Genomic DNA, 22,426 nt, shown 5'->3' with positions numbered 1-22,426 from the left:
CTTAGGATTAAAGGCTAACATGCTCTTCTATTTATCCCTAATCTAAATGGTGTTCTTGTAGACTTTGTTCTGCGTGAAAGACTTTTATTTCACACAAAAAGCCAAAACATATCCATCTAAGGCAGCAGTCATTTTATTTAATCAGCCACGCACATCAAGGTCATTACATTTACAAACCTGACGAATGTTTTATTCATTTTTGATTTCTCCACAGCTACATTTAGATTGCCCTCCAGGATGTGTAAGTGTGCTTTTGTGATAAGACGCGTACAGGGTAAAAAAAAAAAAATACAAACAGAAAAAGAAATTCTGAAAAATGTTCAAGAAGCATTCTGTGAAAAAGAGGTCTTCCAGCAATGTTGGTGTATATTAGGCATGAATCTCTGGGATTTCTTCTCCCACGAGGTTCCTTTTTGCTTGTCTGTTGCCAGCGTTAACTTGGGTCTCACAGCCCTCCTGTCAGGTGAGAACAGTCAACTACATTTATAGCACTGCTTTGTAAATGTATAGATAAAATGTAGTTGGCCAGTTGTCTATAGATTGAATACAGTTCGTATTATTGATTTTTATAAGTGCTCAGAGGAATGTGTAATGTTGATTATTTACCAATGAAGGAGACAATTCCATTGTTACGGCAGTAATTAAGAAAACTGGAGCCAAACAGGAGATAACAGAGAGTTATGACGTCAAGAAGTGAAAGAAAAGAGAAAGGAGGACAGCTAGACATTGAGGCTGAAGTTTGAATTGAGGTTTTGTGTTGGCAGCTGACGAGCCCACATGCTGAGAGTTCATTAAATGATCTATCTATTGAATATGTTAATTAGAGGCGTCTAAAATTGTCTCAATAGTGGTGGCAGACACCCGCTGTCAATAACGACGACAGTATCTGGAAGTACTATGTTAGGCTTTTGCACTCAGTGTGTGTTCTTCAAACAAGTTGCTTCATTAGTGCTTAGTTATGCATTTTTAATAATAGTCACTCAGAGAAGCTACCAGTTCACTCCCTCGAAATCAGTGTCTGCTGTTTGTGTCCACTATTAATGAAAGTGGCTCCACTGCGATATTAATTTAAACACTCATTTCAGTTCTCAGAGGAGCTTCTTGTTTGTGACAGGGGCAGTTTAAAAAAATGACAAGAGGAAATGAAATCTCTGAACAGCTACTGCTGCTATTCCGAGACTGCGTTTTCCTCCCAGCAGTCAGCGTAGAAATGTGATTAAGATTGCACTGATGTAGATTCCCGGACGCTCACGCAGCTGCACGTTACGGCTCGGAGATTCTGCTGACTGTCTGAGCTCCTTCGTGCTCGCTGTGTGGCTGCAGGTGAACAGCAGCACTGCACAGATGGGCATGTTGTTTAGTATGCATGCAGTATGGACAGATTGAGAAAATAGCAAACTGGGTTTTTTTTTTTTTTTTTGATGCTCCATAGAATACTGTCAGCAAGAATCTGGCAACCGGATATTGTTGTACATGTACCGAATGCTGGCAAATGTGGATCTTTCAGCCAGTCACCTGATTAAAAACCTGTTTATAGATGAGCATACATATAGGAAAATCATCCTACAAACTACTGTGTATGGCTATAGTAACTATTGCTATTCAGCCACCCCTGACCAGCTATTCATCTTAGTGAAACTGAAAATGCTTCCAAACTCATTTAGAATGTCATATACATTACAGTACAAGTGGGTTTAAATGTGATACGTGTACTACAAATCCTCCAGTATGAGAATGCACTTATTTCATCTCACAGTGAAATGGATATTGAAAGCCAGAGGTCCGCAGTACAAAGGTCAGCTCATTTATTTTTGATCAAACAGGCAGGAATGGCCCAGCCACTGTCAGCCTGTCTTTATTCACTCCCTCCTTATCCAGTATGTGTATATTGTGCTCCACAGGGCCTCCTCTCCCACCCCAGGAGGTGCAGGTCCAGTGTGGTCAAACTCCCGGGGTCCTGCAAGTAAGGTGGAAGCCACCGCCCCTGACGCCTTCTGGAACCTCCAACGGGGCCAGTGTGATAGGCTACGCCGTGTGCACAAAGGGACAAAAGGTAACAAACAACAAATCTTATTTATTCCTTATTATTCAGCCTTAAACTGCAGATCTTAAAAGGGGTAGCCTCTGTTGTTACTTCTGAGTAGTGCTCTATTGCCATCTTCTGGAGAAATTCTTCAATGTTGATATCGATCCCTGAGGCATGAGAAATAAACAGCAAAGACCAAAAAAAAAAGAAATCACAAAAAGACCTGTGATAGGTTTTTCACTGTGTCCCTTTTCGACAACACATTATTGTTTTTGTTGTGTATGCACTTGCACGTATCTAATAATGTTTTGAAATAAATGCCAGATGTATACTTTATTTATTATTTGACTGTTCTCTGAGAGGTGTGAGGTGAGTGCTGTGAAGTTTAAATACAGTCAGTGCTTAATTCTGGGGCTTTAAGGCTACAAATCTGCCATTAATGAGTTTTTAAATTATGGCAACTGTTTGACAAAACAGATATTTTCTGACAGCCAAAGTTTGAAAGCTGCAAATGCATGTCAATACATGTATGTTTGGGTGCTGACAGTCTTGAATTACACTTTGGTAAAGACTCTGGTTTCTTTGTGAATGCAGATAGCAGAGGTCTTGTACCCCACAGCAGACTACGTGACTGTGGACTTAAACAGGATTCAGGGTCTGGAGGCGAGGGAAGTCATTGTAAGGACGTTATCAACACAAGGAGAGTCCCAGGACTCGCCTGTGGCCATCATTCCGCACAATCTCTTGGGCTCTCCACGCCTTTCCCACAGAACCACTGCACCTACCCATCCTATGCCCCACCCAGTACACTCACAAACCCACCCTCCTTACCCATCAACGTATCCCCCGAACCATCCTCAGCCCCAGGTGCAGCCTCTGCCTCGACCCCAGCCCCACACACTGCCCCACGCGCAGCCGCACTCGCAGCCCATCCGCCCCCCTCCTCCCCATTCACAGCCTCATTTTCAACGCCACTCCATGCCCAAGTCCAAACCATTAGTAAGTGCCAGAGAGCCAGAAACCAAAGAGCATGAGGTAGGCCTGCGGCCAACCCAGCCCTGGGAACGCTCCCCATCTCCGCTGCCTCCCATGCGAGGTCCCAACCTGGAGCCACCGCCCTTCCAGCCACAGCGATCTCCTTCTCCTCAGAGGATCCTGCCGCAGCCTCAGGGAGTCCCCATCCCCAACACTATCGCTAAGGCCATGGCCAGGGAAGCTGCCCAGAGAGTGTTTGCTGAGGGTAATCGGGTGTGTGAGGATTTCTTTCTAAAACAGTATCACAACATGGGATATGAGAGCTCTCAGCCAAAAAAGCTGCCGTTTTCATTAAGTTAATGGTAATATCTTTTAGGATGATCTGATATGCTTTATAAACCAACAAAACAGGCAGTGCTTTCAAGAAAATTGTTAGATTTGTGCAAATATTTTCAAACTACATTATTCTGAAAATGAAGTGATAGTAAGTATCTTGTTCATCATTTTCATCCCCTTGGTTATTCTTCTCTCTTTTTCATTCTGAAAATTTGACATTTCTCCTGTCAGGTTGAGAAAAGGAATATCTTCAGTGAGCGAGGTAATGTCTTGCATCCTGTCAACTCTGATGAGGAGGAGGATGGCTACGACTCACCCCATGCAAGGAGGAGAGGTGCCTCGGTGGATGAATTCCTCAGAGGCTCAGAGTTAGGCAGACAGGTACTTTACAGAAAACACAAGCTGTGCTCAGCCTGTCAGGAGAATCAGTTAACTGGATCAAATCAATTATCGGTCAAAATGTGTCTTATCTTAATGTGTATATTATGATCTGTACTGCAGATTTACAGTTTGTAGAATTGTATATACACTCACTGGGCACTTTATTAGGTACATCTTGTCAGTATCAGGTTGGACCCCCTTTAATTCTTCGTGGTATAGATTCAGCAAGTTGCTGGAAACATTCCTCAGGTGTTTTGGTCCATATTGACATGATAGCATCACACAGTTGCTGCAGATTTGCATCTTCATGGTGTGAATCTCCCATTCCACCACATCCCAAAATATTCAAACCAGCCTCCCCCCTGGCACCAAAAACCATGTTGCATTGAAAGTCACTTAAATCACTTTCTTCCTCATTCTGATGCTCGATTTGAACTTCAACAGGTCGTCTTGACCATGCCTAAATGCATCGAGTTGCTGCAGTGTGGTTGGCTGATTAAATACAGTGTGTGTTAACAAGCTTTCAAACAGGTGTAACTAATTAAGTGGTTTGTGAGTGTACTTCCTTTTTTTTTTTTTATTAAAAGTTCTTAAGCGAAGAAGAAAAAGTGTTACCCCATTAAGTGTAAAATGTAATTTTCTGTAGGTTAGTACATGTGGTGTAGGCATAGACAAATTTTCACCAAGTTGCAAAACTTTGAGTACCACATGATTGGAAATAATGAACAGAATATGCAGCCTGCACATTTAAAAAAAATAAATATATTGAAAATTGGTTAGATAATAGAGATGAAAAGGGTCACTGTTGCCACATATTGCAGCACAAAAAAAATGTTGTTAAAAATGATATAAATACATAATTTTTTAAATATATGAATCTCTACCAAATAATCTTTCTTAGCACCATCACCACTACAGCCACAGCGAGGAGTACTACACAGAGAGCAGCCGAGGATCTGACCTGTCTGACATACTGGAGGAGGACGAGGAAGATCTTTACTCTGAGATGCAGCTGGAGGAGGGCCGCAGACGCAGCATCAACTCTCACAACACTCTTAAGGTACATACTTAACTGCACGCCTTCAGTCTACAGTGGCCCGGGGGAGGACAGAGGAAGGTGGGGAGAAATAAGGATATAGGAAGGGAGGGCTCTACCACCTCTGGAGATAACTGCTATCTTTCACATGCTCTATAACCAGGCCCTTCCTGGCTTTGCCTCGCTAAACATCCATGCCTGTTAGTTGCGTTAGCTGAATCAGCCTCCCCACCCTAACCTGCTCCTCCACCCCTGCCCCTCCAGCTCTGCTTAATTCTTTCCAGGCTGAGCATATGGGAATGGCTGCATATACATAACTCAAAATGCATGTGAGAGGTGAAGGGTGTAAACTTTAAAACCCAATCTTTTTTTTAATGGTTTGCATTGCATTTTGATGCTCTAATTACTGCACCAGACTCATTTTACAAGTGTTAAAAGTCAAAATGTTAGACTGTGAACTTGAAATGCAACTATTAATATACTGTGCTGTATCAAAGGGTCATGGCATATCAAGTGCACATGGGAATCTCATTTAAGTGAGTACTTAAATGGAAATATTCACTTTTGTTTATGTCCGTCATGTCCTAATGTTTAATTTGATTGTTACTGTTAACATTGTCGGTACACGATCCTGTCTTCATTTGGTCTGTCAGTGGGGATGTGAAGTGCATTATTATAAAAGTGAACGAGCGCTGCCAGTACTGTAGTGGCTCACCTGTTTGTTGTATTATAGTGAAACTGCAAATGGAATTTAGTAGAGAACCACTACAAGTTTGGTACCGCTGATTTTGTCCAGTTAAACCTGCACAGTAATGTGGTGTTGATGAGGGGTGTATGCTGGTGTATTACCTCTGTACATACACCAATGCTTCATCTCCTTTTTGTCATCACATCTATTTGTAAATCACTGTTGCGCATTTTTCATTCTCTTTACACGTCTCTATAAACATCTTGATTGGATATTGTAAAGGGAATAGTTAAAGGCGACTCGTCAGATATTCTTCCGATTGTTTTCCGTGAACACGCAGGAGGAGTGCGTATATGTTTTCGGATGTTCAAAGTGGTCGATTCTTCTTCTCACTCAGCTTCACATTGTTCATTTTTTTTTTTGGCTTTTTAAAACATTCATAAAGATTCATCCACGCAGATGTTTCCATCACCCTCACCTGTATCACTGACAATGTCTAATACTTTCTTTTTTTTTTGTTTAATGTTTTCCATATTAAAACTCTGTGTCCACTTTACAAGCTATCGCTCCATCTTAAAGCTGTGACAGATTCCTGTTCAGAGCATGCCATTTCCTCCTCACGGAATGAGACTGCATGTCTTACCACACAGCCACAAATAACTAATTCTGTCTTTATTTTGTCTTTCCCCCCCATTTGTTCTATTCACACACTGTGTTGTTTCCTGCCTGTTCTAAAACCTTCGAAAAACTTTACAAACTCCCCCTCACAAAAAATATAAACTGAACCATTTGCTTTGAACTGACTCTCATTGAACTGTGAAATTGTGGGACGTTGCCTCCTGGTCATGACTGAAGGCATATTACAAGCGTCAGGATTTAGCTGAGGAAAGAGACTGCTGGGACCTCCAGAGGGAGGTGGTGAGGCAGAAGTCGCTCCGCAGCAAGCGTCTCCACAGCATCCCCGAGGTGGCTGAGGAAGAGTCGGACAGCGTGGACAGCATGGGCCAGCGCCTGTCCTTTGAAGATGGGGGGCGACCGGGAACGCCACACACTCAGAGAAGGATGTACACCCAGGACACTCACATGCGCAACCATCTCACCCCCAGCAAGAACTCCCGCCTGCAGCGCCAACGCTCTTCCCCTCGCTTCACTGACAGCCGGTACTGCTACAACGATGACCGCAACTTGGGACGACCCAACCGCCAGAACACCAAGAGTCCTGACAGTGGTTTAGATTGTGGCAGCGAGGAAGAAGGCTCTCTAGGACGAGGCCATCGAGGGTACTACGCTCATGGAAGCCCTATGCGGGGGCCTGTGCGTATCATTCACTGTGAAGGCCCGGTAGAAAGGCGGGCACTGGCTATGGGCCGTAAAAGAACTCTCACCCGTCAATGCAGCGTGGAGGAGGAGTTCTCTGATGTCCCAGTGACTGCAGCCAAGTCGGTACACACGGGTGATTTTAGGAACAGGGAGCACTTTGGGCCTGGTCGGGATGCTGGGCTGCGAAACTACTCCAGGGAAGGGGCCCTGAGCGAGGGCAGGCTGAACGAGCTGGACAGGGTCTATTACAGCCCCCACAGGGAGGCTAGGGCCCAGTCTTTGTCCAGGCTCAACCGGGACCAGGCGCTGGTGTGTGATTCAGACTTTCTGATGTACTTTCCATCAGCAAGCTGCAGCCATTCTGTTTTCTTAATGTTGTTTATTTTTTTAAGAACCCCCTTCCTTTCATTTGACATTTATTTTTCTCCATTCTTGACAGTTTATCACATGGTCATGGTTGGTCTCATTTGATGTTTTATTTTGTATGAATTACTTTGCTTGTATTTCGAGTGTTCGGTGAATTTTTATAAAGTAAAGCTTTCAATTACCTAAAGGCCATTTAACAAAGTTTTGACTTCTCATGTCTTTGAGGGGAAAGGCTCCATCTAAAGGAAAGTCTCTGTGCAGTGCATGGGGACATGCTGCTCCTCTTCTCTTCTCTTCCCTGCCCGTGCTTTCTCTCTGCCAGCTGCTGGCTTCATGTGTTGCTCTCCATGTCTCACCCTCTAGAGCTCCTGCTTTTCGTTGCTTCGCATAAAAAAAATAAGTCGAGACTTTTAGCCTGTTGGAATTCATTTAACTCATACCCTTCATCCCTGTCTTGTCTATTTCATTTGTCTTTGCAACAAAAAAACAAAACAATTCTTGTCCATCATAACTTATCGCGTGTTAAATGTTTTGGTGTGATCCAAAGCCACGGGCTAAAGGTGTAGGATTGTTGCTCATTCGATCACAGCTAGTCACACACTACTCTTACTCATCTTCTTCCCGCTGTTCATCTCCATTCTTTAACCATCGCTTCTCTTTATTGTGCCATCATTTGCTTCCTTTTCTCATCAAGGAGCTGACATGCACAGAACAAAACGAGCCGAACAAATGGTCTTTAGTTTAACATCTGACCTCTCCTAAACCTCAGTCCATGTTGTTGTGTTGGGGGTTGATTTGATTTACTTTTTTTTTTTTTGATGGTTTGTTAGGTTTCTTTATCATTATTATTATTTTGACTATTATTTTGGCTTCCTAAGGACAAATGGAAACCACATCATTTGCTCTTATGTGTTTATTTTTTATTAGCTGTTTTAACAGGATTTTGGATTTCTTTTAAATGTTGCCTTCATATTGGAGGTGGATTGTAGTTCTAACTTCTTCTCTGTTGTTTTTCACTCTTAAGATCATTGGGAACTCGCCGTCACACGGAAGTGCTGATCGTCTGGACCATTCAGGGAGGAGGCCGGTTCACATCGGCACCCCCCCTCAGCGACGTCCAATCCCATCCATTGGTTAGTGAGGTCACCACATGAGGATCTCCACCTGCAGGGCCACTGATGTTTGTGCTTGTGATTTATACCATGTGTTACCCATATGAGCCGAGCTGTACATCTCTCCCATAGACCTTAAACAACCACGTAGACCCCCCTTTTTTGAGGGGGAGGGGTGTTTTGCACACCCTGTAGCTGTCCATTCTCATGAGCTGGATTCGCCAAATGTTCACATGCAGTTTTGCAGGAAAGTTACCTCAGACACACTCCCCTATGCCTGTGTTTACTGTGGGTTAACATGTTTTCATAACCACCCAATCTGACCTCCCCGCAAACAGTGCAAGCATTGCTGTTTTACACCCAGTGACTCCAGAGTGAAACCCGTTGCCTTGTACACCCCCACCTCCCTCCCCCACCCACCCCCCACCTCAGGGTAACCTCGTCATCCTACTGTCTCAGCATGAGTGAATGGGCCATGGGGTTAGAGCAGAGTGTGTGTGCGGGGGGCTTTCTGACCGTTGTGATTGGTGTCTTCTGTAGAGATCACCATGGACAGTAACAGTGAGGGGAGTGAGGGGAACCTCTCACCCGTCAAGGAGGATGTTTACTATGGCAGTGTAGCTCGGCGCAGGATATGGCGATCTATGTCCTCAGAGGATCAATATGGTATGTAGTGCAGCTTCTCTCCAAGATGACAATTCACCTTGACAATGCCAGAAAAGGCCAAGAGTTGTTGTTTGAACACATGCAGTGATGTGATGGTGGTCTTTGTTCTGTGCTGGACAGTTAGCTGCTTTGTTTGGTTTAGTTTAGCTTAGCTGAATAAAGCTGACGGGGGAAGATAAGACTGGCCACTTTTCCTGTTGCTGGAGAATGAAAATCCCTTCCCTGTATGTACTCCTACACCTTCAGTCCCAAGAAACCCCAACCCAGCCACCCACTCTTCCCATCTACCCTCCATGTCCAGCCCACTCTCCAACTCACTGCAATTTAGCAATGGCTTCCTCTTTTCCTTCCCCTCCCACCTTCCCCTCTCCTCAACCTCCTCCTTTCCTTTTCCCTGCCTTTATGAGACTGTAGCCCATTTCTTTTGTTAATTTTGCATGAGCTGTTTCCAATACAATGAGAAAGACCGATACACTACTGGATGAATTAATGCATTCCTGCTTTGTCCGTATCAATCACTCAGGTGCACATTCATTACTTCAGACTGTTGAAACACATTTTACACCTCCCAAATAGCATATTTCAGTTGCTTAGTGGGAAGTTGTTGCAATATCTCCGAGCCATTATTTAGACTTACAATCTGCCATTGTAACATTTAACATGGTGATCCATGAGAAGCATGAGGAACTGATATCAGGTTCATCCTTTCCCCCTCACTGTCCCTGATATCTATGTTGCCAGGAGCTGCTGGGGCATTTCATGTGTTATCTCCCATGTGAACATGCCTCCTTTGCCCTTTTCCTCTGCACATTGTTTCCAGATCTGGCCTCAAAGCATGACATTACACTTGCATTTGATGTGGGAACGCTCTCCTCGTTGTGTCTGAACCCGTGAAAGCGTGCATGTTAATCAGCCTCTGTGAGATAAGGCAGTGAAACAGCAATGAGCAACAGTGCAGTGTTACTTGTGTCCTCCTGGTGTGTACAGTCATTCAGTTTCCCTTGCATCCCCCCCAAACTGCTTGACACGTTTCCTGCCTGTGTTGTGTTGTTGTGTTGTTTGGTAACTGACACGCCAGCAAGCAGAGATGTGTGAACAAAGAACCCCGGTGTGCTGTGAACATTTTGTAAAAAAAGAGCAACAGAAGCATGACTTATTTTTTTATTTTTTACCCAAGTAAAAACGGAAACCAAAAAAAAAACTGTACTCATCGCATTAGACCTCTGGCTCTTTTTTCACACATGCATCTCATCACCCGCTCCCCTGTCAGCTCTAACAAAGAGACATCTTCTGCTCTCATTGCCTCTACAGCCAACGTGGCTGTATAAGGCTGGTAGTAGCAGCAGAGGCCTCCTCTATGTTTCAGACGGCTATGGTGGGCGCAGACACGGGCGGGGACGGCGCTCCCCGGATTACTATGAGGAGTCCGAGCCGGAGGAGATGACCCGTGTGTTTGTGGCTCTGTTTGACTATGACCCCCTGTCCATGTCTCCTAACCCTGACGCTGCTGACGAGGAGCTGCCATTCAAGGAAGGCCAGATCATCAAGGTGGTAGACTGACTCTTCAAATACCTACACAGATATGTTTCATATAGACCTCAACCTTTTTATCGGCCAATATTAGTTATTTCCAGTCTATCGGAATCTGTATTTATAACAGCTGATAAATGAAAATTTAAAAAGTAATAAAGAAATAGGAGAAAACCCCTTCAGCCATGTCTGGAAGCCATGTTTTAGAGGTTGTGCTAGTTGGTGCCTTTCAATAGTAATAACTTGCTGTCTGTTCCTAATCTGTCACTTTCACGGTATCCGTCCTTTAATTCCGATACTTGTTCTTTTAGGTGTTTGGGAACAAAGACACGGATGGCTTCTACAGGGCAGAGATCAGAGACCGAGTGGGTCTGATCCCGTGTAACATGGTCTCTGAGATCCAAACAGAAGATGATGAAATGATGGACCAGCTCCTTAAACAGGGCTTCCTGCCACTTAACACTCCTGTGGAGAAGTTAGGTGAGATATGTTTTCTTTCCCCCAAAGGACCATCTGACTTTTTTCCCTTTTGACCTGATAACCTTTGACCTGATGTCTATCTAGCCAACTTTATGGTGCACTGGACTGACGTTTACTGACTCACTTCTCCTTTCCTCTACTCTCCCCGCTTAATTATGTTTCTCTGCTTTCCTGTGAAGTGAACTGTGACCGTTTCAAAGATGGCCGCTCAATAAATCGCAGATCCAGAAAGTCCAAAAGAGGTCTGTGTGCAGCGAGATGCTCTTAAGCTCTCGGCTTCATCTTTATTGCCTTGTTTTTCACTCCTCACCATCCTTATTCATCTGTGGGCGTTTGGCTAATGTTTTGTACCCCTCTTGAAAATGAGATGGTATATCTCAAGGGGTTTTCCAGATATAATAAATTTGAATATATATTATATTTTCTGTCATTAAGCTTTCCCTCACATCGAACATGGACACGGTTTAGACTGAAAGCACGTGGTCATATAAGAGCATTATGTATGGTCATTGGTCATCACACCGAGTTATGTTTTTACATTCTTACCGGGGATTGTTCTTGTCTTTCTATCTGTATTCTGCATTTCTTCTTCACAGAAAGAAACAGGCGAAGTGGGCGTCAGCATCCAATGTCGACGCGAAGAATGGTGGCTCTGTACGACTACGACCCTCGAGAGAGCTCCCCTAACGTTGATGTTGAGGTACCGTCCTCCCACAGCTCCAGCTTTCCACTTTGTCTCAATCATTGTGTGTCACAACCAGATTGTTTACAGAGGCGTAAAAGCAGATGAAGGACAAAACATTTTGGCCTGTGCAGGCAGTGAGAGAGGATATTCTACTTGTATTTTTTTTTTTAAGTTCAGAATTTAAAGCAGAGTTTGTGACTTTCACTCTGTTGAAGAGTTGTATGAGAAGATTGATTCCACCGTTACGTCTGTCTGTTAAAAGCAAACAGACATGACACTGCAGGGAGGTATGCAAATCTTTCTAATGTTAAAAAAAAAACATCAATGTCACTTATTAATACATTATATCAGGTCATGTTTGGCATACATGCCATGTAATTAGTGCCATATTACTGGAATATTAACTACTATACTTTTACTAAAAAGCAACAAAAAAAAAACTCAGAAAACAAAAACTGGAGCACAGATTTCTTAGACATTCTGTTCACTACAGGCTGTGTTATTTGTCAGGTAATTGCATCAAAAAGCATTAACACCATAAACGGGTCAATAGGTCCTTTTCAGTGACTCCAGTTAGCTTATGCGATGCCTAGCGGACAGCTGTGTTGGCATGTACCTCTCAGTAAGAGCAGCCAAGCCCTTAATCATGCTTAATTGTAACACTTAATAGAGTGGGTTTAAAATGAGGTTTCTTCCTGTTAAAAGGGGGCTTTTTTCCCGCTGTCACCAAGTGCTTGATCATAGGGGATTGTCTGATTGTCGGGTTTTCTCTCTATTATTGTGGGTTCTTTACCTTACAATTTAAAGCACTTTGAGGCAACTGGCTATGTAAATAAAATTGAATTTAATTTGAGTTTATGGCTCACGAGGAAGAATCTGTGGTTGCCTTGTGATTGCATTGAATTTTTTTTTTTTTCATGCTGGAAGTAGTTGGGGCAACCAACTGGTTGCCCAGAGGTTAAGCATGCAACACCCTCAACCTCTGGGTTTGCAGGGCAGTTGTGTAGCTAATGTGTATTTCTTTTTAATGATGGCAACAGATTTACACTTAATTGCTGGATTATCACAACCAGATTGCATGTATTTGCCAACTTCAACCCCATTTAGTTGCAAATTGATAGCAGACTGACTCGGTCATGTTGTCATTTTATCGCCATCTGAAGTACCAAAGTTGCTTTGAAGATGTCAGCTGACTGCAAGTGGTCGCAGGCCTGTTCCCTGTCTTCGAAGCAGCCCTTTAAATGGCAACAAGATTGCAAGTTCATTGTGCAGTGTCGCAAATAATCGCAGAAATTTCAGTCATGCCGTAGTCTTCAACCAATGTTTTCCCTAGTGTGACTATAGCATTAAAAAAACACCCAATAGATGGAGAACATGAGTGTTTTTGTAACAGGTGGAAAACATGCTTATTTATGCTGTAAATTTGGGAATTTTTTTTTTTTTAACTTGGGATTATTGGGAGATCATGTTTTGAAGCCACTGTCAAGTGACCATTCAAGGAACTTCAGTTTTTTTGCACTTGTGCACTGGATTCAGTTTTCAGCCCTGGTGCCTGCTGCTTGTCTGGTGGTCCCTTCTTATTTAACAGACAGATGAAGTTGTATTTAATTTCCTTGTTTAACTCTTGACAAGACAATGTAGAATGATTCCTTTATATTGGATGAAGGATAATATGTGCACAGGTGAGGTTAAATGAGGAGTTACAGTTAGCACTGTGTTAGCCAGAGGATTCAAAGTACTTTGTCGTGCTGTCATTTTTTTTTTTTTTTGGCCATTCCCCCCATTTCACTTATTCTTACCTTTCTATTGGCACTGCCACCGACACAGTACGAAGGCAACAGACTGAATGAGGAGGTGAGTGAGGGTTAGGAGGGTACAGTATTGTCTGCTCTGTGTGTGTTTCCTCCCCCCGTTTGTTGGAGTGCAAAGGAGGAGGTGGGCCTGGGATGACAGGCCACGGCCCTCTGTCCATGGTGATCATGCATTGCCTGAGCCAGCATCTCCCCTCCTTGGTTTGGTCTTTTGTGTCGACCTCTCTCCTACATATTGTGCACATACATTCTGTTTGGTTCATATGTTCTCTAGAATCCCATAAAAGAGATGTGCCCAGTGTGTTGCAATCCTGTCTTCAAAGTTACAATATTTGATGCATTTACAGTTGCAACAGTCTGTCTGCTGAGACTGAATTGACACTCGTGTTTAAGATGCATCACAGTGATTTGGAGAAGGAAGCAAAAACATTTGAAACTCATGACTCTGCCCTAGAACTGGATGTTTTGGAGAGTGTTTTTTTGCTGTGAAGGACTATGGCAGGTTAAACACAGTCTTAATGCTTTTTCTTCTTTGACAGGCTGAACTGACTTTCTGTGCCGGTGATGTCATCACAGTTTTTGGTGAAATAGATGAAGACGGCTTTTACTATGTAAGTACACAGAATTTGCATGACCTGATTTGTAGACAAAGCAATACGAAGGTTATGGAAAAGAAGTCAGCTAATGGATTTGGGGCACTTAAAGTGAACGTGCTTTCAGAAAAACATGCCATGAATAAGCTTTATAGAAATTTATAGAATATGCTGTAGTCTAGTAGACCACCTTTTGTCTACAGCACCAGATTGTTAGATTTAGGCTGTCTCTGTTGCTTCTGCTGTATGTAATCCTGGACTGAGGCCAGGCATTGAGCTCTGGCAGTCAGAGGACAAAGATATTGTTTAGAACAGCTAAAGATGCATATTTTTGAATGAAATAATATCATATGTATCAGAAATGTAATAGTAGAGCATTAACAAGCCTAAAACTGCAACACAAGAAGAATGATGTGCCTTTATTCTCATTCCATGGATTATCAACTCTGAGGATGATGAATTTTAACACGGGACATGCAGCTGTGAGCTTCAGCCTTTCAAAAATACTAGAGATGTAGCTTCTAGGGCACACTTAAGACTTGTTTCTCAATATAAAAGTAACATGGGAACATTAAAAGGCAGCCTGAGACAAATTCACAAAACCTGTCTCTGGATGTTTTATATTACATGACCAGAAAGCTCTATAGCTTCTGGAGTTAAAAAGCTTGGGGAGCCTTGTATTAGGTACATCCTCCTAGTAACAGGTTGGACCCCTTTTTCCTTAAGATCTACTTTAATGCTTCATGGCATGGATTCAGCAAGGTGCTGGAAACATTTCTCAGAAATTTTGATCCATACTGACATAATAGCATCACACATTTGCTGCAGATTTGCAACTCCATGATGTGAATCTCTTATTCCACCACATCCCAAAGGTGCTCACTGTGGAGGCCATTTGAATCCAGTAACCTCACTGTCATGTTTGAGAAACCAGATTTGAGATGAGAGATTTGAACTTTGTGACATGATGCATTTTCTTGCTGGAAGAAGCTAGAAATTGAGACATGGGTTGACATGTTGTGCTTTCAGAGATGGTCACCTGCATACTGTGATTATAGCGAGTGGTAATTAGAGATGCTGTTGTCGCCCTGTCAGCTCAAAGCAGTCTGGCCCTTCTCCTCTGACCTCTGACATCAACAAGAGATTTTCACCCAGAGAGCTGCTGCTCACTGAATATTTTCTCCTGCTCAGACCATTCTGTAAAGCCTAGAGATGGTTGTGTGGAACAATCTCAGTAGATCAGCAGTTTCTTGCCCATTCTGATAGTTTGAACTTCAGCAGGTGGTCCATGCCTATTTGCCTGGAGCTGCTGCCATGCGATTGGATGATTAGGTATTTGCGCTGATGAGCAGTTGAACAGGTGTAACTAATAAAGTGATTGTTGAGTGTTCCTCCCATTTCTCAGTTTTACTGCAGCTGAAACTGAAAACATTGAACATTAAATACACCAAAGTGAGTCTTGCTGTCCCCATGTACTCCACAGGGCGAACTCAATGGACACAAGGGACTTGTACCTTCCAACTTTCTAGAAGAAGTGCCTGATGATGTAGAGGTTTTTCTCACTGACTCACCATCTCGGTACCCCCAGGACACTCCAGCACGGATAAAGACCAAAAGGGTACATGCTCCTTCGCAGTACTAGCCCTCTGTCATCCATTTTTTTTCAGTTCCCTCTATCTCCTTTAGTTTTGTGTCTGTGCGTGTGCGTGTGTGTGTGTGTGTCATTGATCAAAGGGATTTCTGACTTTATAGCATTACACTGTAAATAAATAGATGTCTAAGATCTATGAAAAAAAATGAAATTTTAAGACTAATACTTGACAGAGGTATTTTATTTTTCATGTTTACTGCTGTGGGTGGGGGTGGGAGTTCTGCACTGTATAATACATGGATATATTGTATTCATAAAGCATTCTCAATGAGAGTAAAATTAAAGGGCAAGAAGCTCCTGTGAATTTTTACTTGTCATGTCTTGTCTTGGAAAAGATCAGTTAACACTTTTTTGCACATGTGTATTCAGCATTCTAACAGATGCTTTATGAATATATTCTGTGTTTGATCTCAATTAATTTCTAATAGAGTAAATAGTTTTGTTGTACTGAAAGATGAACTATGTAGTGTGTAGCCCAGCATGGTATATAGTCCAGATGCATGAATTCTTGATCATTTTATATAAAGATGAGTCTAGTGTAGTTCAACTTTTGTATCTGCTACTGAACGCCTTGTTTTGTAAATTGCTTTCTTGTAAAGTAGCGCGCAAAGGTCACTTAGCCTATGTTGCCATCAGAGGAGCATTTCAGAAGTATCTCTTTACTAAATGTAAATATGTGATGTTATTTTTGTGTTTAACAAATAATGCAATTGTTAAAATATTAATAGTTGTCATTAGATGTTTCCTTCCTTGTGTTCTAATTTGCCATTGTCATAGTGCAAACTATTGAAATGCCATCACCATATATTTTTTTTATTTCTTTTCCTCACCTGCTTGGCAAAACAGAAGAAGAGTGTTCATTTCACACCTTAAAGGCTCTGTTTCCGTCACGTAAGTGAGCAACTGAGGATACCAAGATTACGCTCCCCTCGTCTAATGCAGATGTCATGGGTACCCTTAGTTTCTGGTATGCAACATGTATACTTTGTATGACATTCCTGTAGGTAGTTTTAGGAAACCTCTCTGTGTCACCAAAACACTTGATGCTGTTTGTTGGTAGGACATAGCAACCCTAGCCAATGCATTAGACAAAAAAAACAAAAGTGTGGTATCTTCAGTTGTTTCTCTGAGTGTTGTACATGACAATGTCCGTCTCCTAAAGCAAGTCTCCTGCTGTAAGTCATGGTAAGCTAAAAGGCCATTGTTGCACAATAACCCTCAATTGTGGAAAATTAATATTTGCTATACTAAAAGGAAATGCAGAAAATCTACCAATTCTATGCAAAACTACACACACACAAAAAAAACACAAGTTAAAATAAGCTTAAAACAAGCTTCAAGTTGTGGCTTTTTAAATTATTATTATTTTTTTTGCTATAGCCAAATTTTGGACCCTTTTTCGCTTTTTTTCTCATTTGTGATCTGGTTTTCAAATCAGTCCTAATTCTGTAAACAAAGATTAGCTAGTTGATGACCAACAAATGGTTGTTAATTTCAAGTGAGACTATGCAACTTTTGCTGTGCAGCAACCACTGCAGCTGCAGCTGGCACTTAAGGTACAGTGCTAAACATCTGCACTAGTGTTTAGCTAAAATGCCAAGGCAGAAGCCTGACTCTGAGCAGTGCGGTGTTTTTGTTTTATTTGATTTGTAATTGAACAAATAGTTTTCTCTCAAAAGTTACGTAGTCTAGCTTTCAAATCGCACACTGCTTTTTCTTTTTTCCTGGGATGTAAATTGCTGTGTGTTGACACATGTATATAGAAATGCAACTTTGTACAAATGTGATCTTTTGTCGTGTGTCTTCCCGAAGTGCAATTTCAAGGAGCCTTTTAGCTCATGATTACAGAAAAGGAATAGTGGCTGGTAGTTTCTCTGTAACCCAGTTGTTTCAGTAAATATCTATTTATATGTAAGAGGAAGGAAGGTGAATGTGATGTAGATCTGTCCCATTTGTCCCAAAATGCAAATGTATCTTTTTATGTGAGATGAACGGCCCTGCCCTTGATAGTCATTGTTGGGAAATGTTGTCACCTTACACTGAAGTGGAAGTTAGTCAATGTCAGCTCTAAAATTCTGTGTTCCTGTAGTTTATTCATAGCAGCTTCATTAAAAAAAAAATATATATATATATATATATATATATATATATATATATATATATATATATATATATATACACACACACACATACACATATACAGACACTGTTTCTACCTAACAGAGGGGGGGTGGAGGTGTAAACATACCTGAGTGCACAGGTCAACATCCAGGGAGGGAGGTAGACCTCAGAGCTATGCTGGCCCAGCTGAGACAGAAAGGACTTAAGCAAAGGAGAGGGAGTAGTGATAGAGACGGTTGGCTTTTTAACACCCTCAACTGTCCCTTACGGGTCTCCCATTAGGTCCCGTTGGAAAAATCGGGTCCGCCCAGAAGAGCAGCCTCTTCCACAGTGCGTCCACACATCCCTGGCTCTGGCCCTGCCACCGTGGGGCCCGGCAGTCCCATCAGGGCCCCAATGGACATGTACTCCTCCAAAAAGAAAAAGGGACTGCTCTCCAAAGGGAAGAAACTATTGCAAAGACTTGGCGCTGTAAAATAATTCCTTGACGTACTTGGAGAGTGTCGGCCGCATCCTTGTAGTGTTTTAAAAAAGAAAATCCAAATATCATACAGTGGACAGATGGCATTTGTGAGCTTAGCAAATGCTTTATTCTTGTACATCTGTTGTACACTAGAATATTTGTATTTTGTCAAACAGTATCAACTACATACTTTCAAAAACACATTTCATATTACGGTCCCAAGACCTCATGGTGTCGGACGATGAAGTAATGAGCATCTTACCTCCAGTTCTCTGGCTGATGAAATTTAGCAGTAGAAAGGAAGGGCAGGGCCCGCAGCAATTTCCAGTTTCCACTTGGTCGAGGATGACACTTAAGAGACAGCCTGGGTCAAAAGTGTTGCTGTATACAGAAACCAGAATGTCATTCAAATAGCGAGGGCTCAGTTAAACCTTGGAGTCCATTTTGAATCTGACGTGAGCAAAATAATTTGAGTTTCTTTACTTGAGCTAGTTCAAAACAGCCAGTCAGTCATAAATCGAATGCAATGTTTGCATGCTTTACTTCAGTACATTCCCTCCTGGCCCCTTCAGAATACATACAATGCGACGGGCTAAGTGTGGAACCTACAGCATGCAGTACTTTAACAGTGTAGCTGACATACTGTGCAGTATAGTCAGACCAGTCAGCAGGATTAACTCCTTCTCTTCTGCCCTACTTCAACAGCTGTGATACAGGAATATTTCCCTCCCCAGAGACATGTCGGCAACAAGCACATACTGTATCTACTACAGGGTCTTTGCAGTGAAATCAGCCTAAATGACAATGCCTGGTATATCCAACCTCCATGTATTTGCCTTATAATTGCACAATGGGTAGTACGTTGTCCAGTAGAGCATGCAGTTTTCATGCCTACTATTCATTGATGTTGTTACTTCATAATATGTTTGCAGATGTTAATCCCAACTTGTGACATGCAGGGTATTGTGTGACTGTCGTTTCCATAGGACCAGAGCTTACATAAAACTGTCTCCTGTGTTGATGTTCACCATCCATTGTTAAACCCCTCAAAAATAAACATTTTTGTAATCTTGGGAAATCCCTTTTGGAAATTCTCCCCTCACAGCAAAATTATCTGTGGAGAAAATTAGTTTTCTTTTGTTTTTATTTCACTGTCACACTAATGCTCCCAATTTAAAACATAATCGACTATAATGTCACTTTAAAGAAGAAATAGTTACTGTGTAATCAGCAAATTAAGTCCGTCATTGTACTGCAGTGGATTTGTAACATGCAACACTTCTGAGCTATAGGTTTGACCATCACAGTAGAAAACAGTGAGACACAAGGCTACCTCTATGCTGCCCCCTCTATCCCTCTGACCCAAAATCTAATAGATCTGAAATACTTTTTTTTTTTCAATCCAATCTGTCAGTGATGCCTGTTCAGTGTCCCACTTTATGTTGGTGCAGGATACAAGTACTGTATATTGATATATACACATATATATCTACACCTTAATGTAGAGTAGTGAATGTACAATGAATTGAAGGCCAATGTATTTTCAAAGCTGCCCAAAAGGATTGTGCAGATGTCCGTCTTCGTGCGTGAAATGGAACTGTCCACCTCCTCCCAACTTCCCCATTTCATCCTCATCCTCCCATACTGCTTAAAATCTATTTTCTATACACGAGCTGAACTGAAACTGCCAAAAAAGAAAAAAAAAAAAGAATGTATGCAAAACATTCTGATACTTTCTGTACAATTCTCGGCCAAACACCCATCTTAACCTACAATAAACTGATGAACATCTTTTCCTATTTATGGACCATTTCCTCGGACATTGCTTCTGTTCATTTTGAGTGACTGTTGCTCTTTTTGTACTTTGTCCATTTGTAAAATTGTTTTTAAATGTTTATACTTGATTTTCAGACTGCCTTTTTTGTACATTTAAATTTATAATCAAACAGTTTAAGCTTTCCTCATGGTGTCTTGAAGACCATATTGTTTCAAAGTCTGCAACTGTGTGCTAGCTTTATGATAAGAATTATCAGCCTATATTGATGGTTACAAATTATTGTGTGGGTGTGCATGTGCAATCTTTTATATTAAAAAAAAATAAATTTGATATTTTATAATGTACTGCTTGTCTGATTTATTTTTAAATGCCAGAAATTACAAACTCAAACATTTATTTCAACAACAGTTGAAAGACATCTTTGTGCAGTTTTACTCAGAAATTGGTGCATTGTAATGTAAAGTCTCTAAACAAGTCTGTGCTGTCACAAAAAACAAAACAAAAATAACAGGAAGGCATGCAGGTGTCTGCAAGGACCCTCATACTCAATTTATAGACATTTGTGGCACTTGGACCCAATCAGGATCGAAAACTAGAACATCAAAACTTCTGTGAAACATACTGAACTGTCAATCTGAAATGCCAACAATTTATAAGCTGAAAGAATAAAAATGATCAAATAACAGTTGTTTCAATGCAATGTGTTAGACTTTGAATCCTTAAAGGTAGAAGAGGAAGTCATCCAGTTTCACACTGGGCTCTCTGTGGAGGCTCTGACCCACAAGGAAGGCCAACTTGTGGGCGTACTGGCAGGGAGCGGGCACTCGGATGATCCCCTAAAGCACAGAAAATGAACGTAATGTCAGGATCAGTGACATTTATGCATTTCCTGGGGTAAATTATATAGCTTATCAGAAAGGTAGTAATAGCTTTCACCTAACACTAGCAGCCAAATGTCTCCAGATACACATGTACAATTCATATGGGGAAAATACTTTTTTTTTAAAAGTCTATTTGATTTAAGTTTATCAAATGTCATGATTTAATGAAGCCTCCCCACAAACATTCTGAATAATAATTTTAAAAAGAGCCTATTTCCTGTCTGTAAGAGCCAGGTTAGATGAGGACATTTTCAGTGTAGACAAATTTCTAATTTCATTACTTTCCCAATTAAAAAGGTCACTTCAAAGCCAGTCTACCTGCCAGTTGTAGTACATGTGGCACAGCTTGTAGGTGAGCCGCTGCATGTGATCAGGCTTGAGTCCGCTGGTGTCATACACGACATTGTAGTGGGTTGGTGAGACACTTCCACAGCGAACAGCTTGGCTCACAATGTAGAAGTCATACCTAGGAAACAAAGGTGCAACAGTACTAGTACTACCAGTAGTATTTAAATAGAGCCAAAGATTAAAAACAAAAACTATACATACCACTCTGGCTGGGTGACCTCTGAGTCAACGACGGTGCCGGGGGGAGGATTGGACACCTTGGCATTGAGGTGGGCGAAAAACCTGCTGCTTATGCGCTTCTTCACCACCACCACACTCAGCTTAGGGCTACAGCAAAAGGACAGAGGCTCTAGCAAAAACTGGCACTTGCACTGATTAATCTGAGCTTTGTTCTTCTGTTCCAGTCAATTACACTTTACTGGCTTCACACATCTTTTCAATGCAATTCCCAAATCAAAGGAAATTTAATAACGTGTCATCAGTAACGCTACACTGGAAATGGAACCGCTTTTAAACATAATAATTTTGGAAATGGAAAAACTCACACGTAGTCATGCCCCATTGACCTGATGGAGTCGATGATCTGCGGAACCTCATAGCTAACCACACTGTGCAGCTGGCCATCGCCCACTCCATCTCTGTACACAATGATGCGTGCAGGCAGAGAGTCGTTGAACTTCAGGTAGTCTTTCAGGGCACCTGGAAAACAGTTACGACAGTTTTGCCAAGATCCTTAGTGTGAATATTAAAGTCGAAATCTCTGAACTGAGAAAAGAAACTTGCCAGTCAAGGCCATCTTCAGTCCATCCATGATTCAATTCAATTCAATTCAATTTCAATTCAATTCAATTCAATTCAATTCAATTCAATTCAATTCAATTCAATTCAATTCAATTCAATTCAATTTTATTTATATAGCGCCAAATCACAACAAACTGTCGCCTCAAGGCGCTTTGTATTGTGGGTAAAGACCCTACAATAATACAGAGAAAACCCAACAGTCAAAAACGACCCCCTATGAGCAAGCACTTGGCGACAGTGGAAAGGAAAAACTCCCTTTTAACAGGAAGAAACCTCCAGCAGAACCAGGCTCAGGGAGGGGCAGTCATCTGCCGCGACCGGTTGGGCTGAGGGGAGAGAAAGACATGCTGTGGAAGAGAGCCAGAGATTAATATCAATT

The 22,426-nt window shown here is 41.8% G+C and overlaps 2 protein-coding genes across 2 annotated transcripts in view; one reads left to right on the top strand and one right to left on the bottom strand.

Annotated features, from left to right (window-relative positions):
• Window positions 1-20,361, top strand: part of rimbp2b (RIMS binding protein 2b) — a 73,816-nt gene extending 53,455 nt beyond the window's left edge. The window contains exons 13-27 of the mRNA XM_030737623.1: window positions 1,902-2,053; window positions 2,621-3,274; window positions 3,569-3,718; window positions 4,620-4,778; window positions 6,298-7,071; window positions 8,153-8,261; window positions 8,781-8,906; window positions 10,273-10,454; window positions 10,748-10,916; window positions 11,096-11,158; window positions 11,513-11,616; window positions 13,429-13,455; window positions 13,952-14,023; window positions 15,489-15,623; window positions 18,060-20,361. Of these exons, the coding sequence (XP_030593483.1) occupies window positions 1,902-2,053; window positions 2,621-3,274; window positions 3,569-3,718; window positions 4,620-4,778; window positions 6,298-7,071; window positions 8,153-8,261; window positions 8,781-8,906; window positions 10,273-10,454; window positions 10,748-10,916; window positions 11,096-11,158; window positions 11,513-11,616; window positions 13,429-13,455; window positions 13,952-14,023; window positions 15,489-15,623; window positions 18,060-18,257 (3,074 nt within the window). The 3' untranslated portion in view covers window positions 18,258-20,361. The remainder of the gene's footprint in view (window positions 1-1,901; window positions 2,054-2,620; window positions 3,275-3,568; window positions 3,719-4,619; window positions 4,779-6,297; window positions 7,072-8,152; window positions 8,262-8,780; window positions 8,907-10,272; window positions 10,455-10,747; window positions 10,917-11,095; window positions 11,159-11,512; window positions 11,617-13,428; window positions 13,456-13,951; window positions 14,024-15,488; window positions 15,624-18,059) is intronic.
• A 365-nt stretch (window positions 20,362-20,726) lies between these two features.
• On the bottom strand, window positions 20,727-22,057 carry piwil1 (piwi-like RNA-mediated gene silencing 1). The gene is made up of 5 exons (XM_030738255.1): window positions 22,030-22,057; window positions 21,792-21,978; window positions 21,448-21,573; window positions 21,217-21,364; window positions 20,727-20,853 (listed from the first exon to the last, which is right to left on the bottom strand). The coding sequence occupies exons 1-5, from the start codon at window positions 22,055-22,057 to the stop codon at window positions 20,737-20,739; spliced, it is 606 nt and encodes a 201-aa protein (XP_030594115.1). The 3' UTR covers window positions 20,727-20,736.
• Window positions 22,058-22,426: the final 369 nt, after the last annotated feature.

The sequence above is a fragment of the Archocentrus centrarchus genome, chromosome 9, assembly GCF_007364275.1.
Source record: "Archocentrus centrarchus isolate MPI-CPG fArcCen1 chromosome 9, fArcCen1, whole genome shotgun sequence".
NCBI classification, from domain to species: domain Eukaryota; kingdom Metazoa; phylum Chordata; class Actinopteri; order Cichliformes; family Cichlidae; genus Archocentrus; species Archocentrus centrarchus.
This window is presented reverse-complemented; position numbering and strand designations above follow the sequence as displayed.

Excerpts from the sequence above, each read along its gene's own strand:
- piwil1 (XM_030738255.1), bottom strand. The coding sequence starts at position 22,057 with ATGGATGGACTGAAGATGGCCTTGACTG. Across the intron at positions 21,979-22,029 it reads ACTGAAGATGGCCTTGACTG|GATCTTGGCAAAACTGTCGT; the intron begins GCAAGTTTCTTT and ends ATTCACACTAAG. Across the intron at positions 20,854-21,216 it reads ACATGTACTACAACTGGCAG|GGGATCATCCGAGTGCCCGC; the intron begins GTAGACTGGCTT and ends TCTGTGCTTTAG.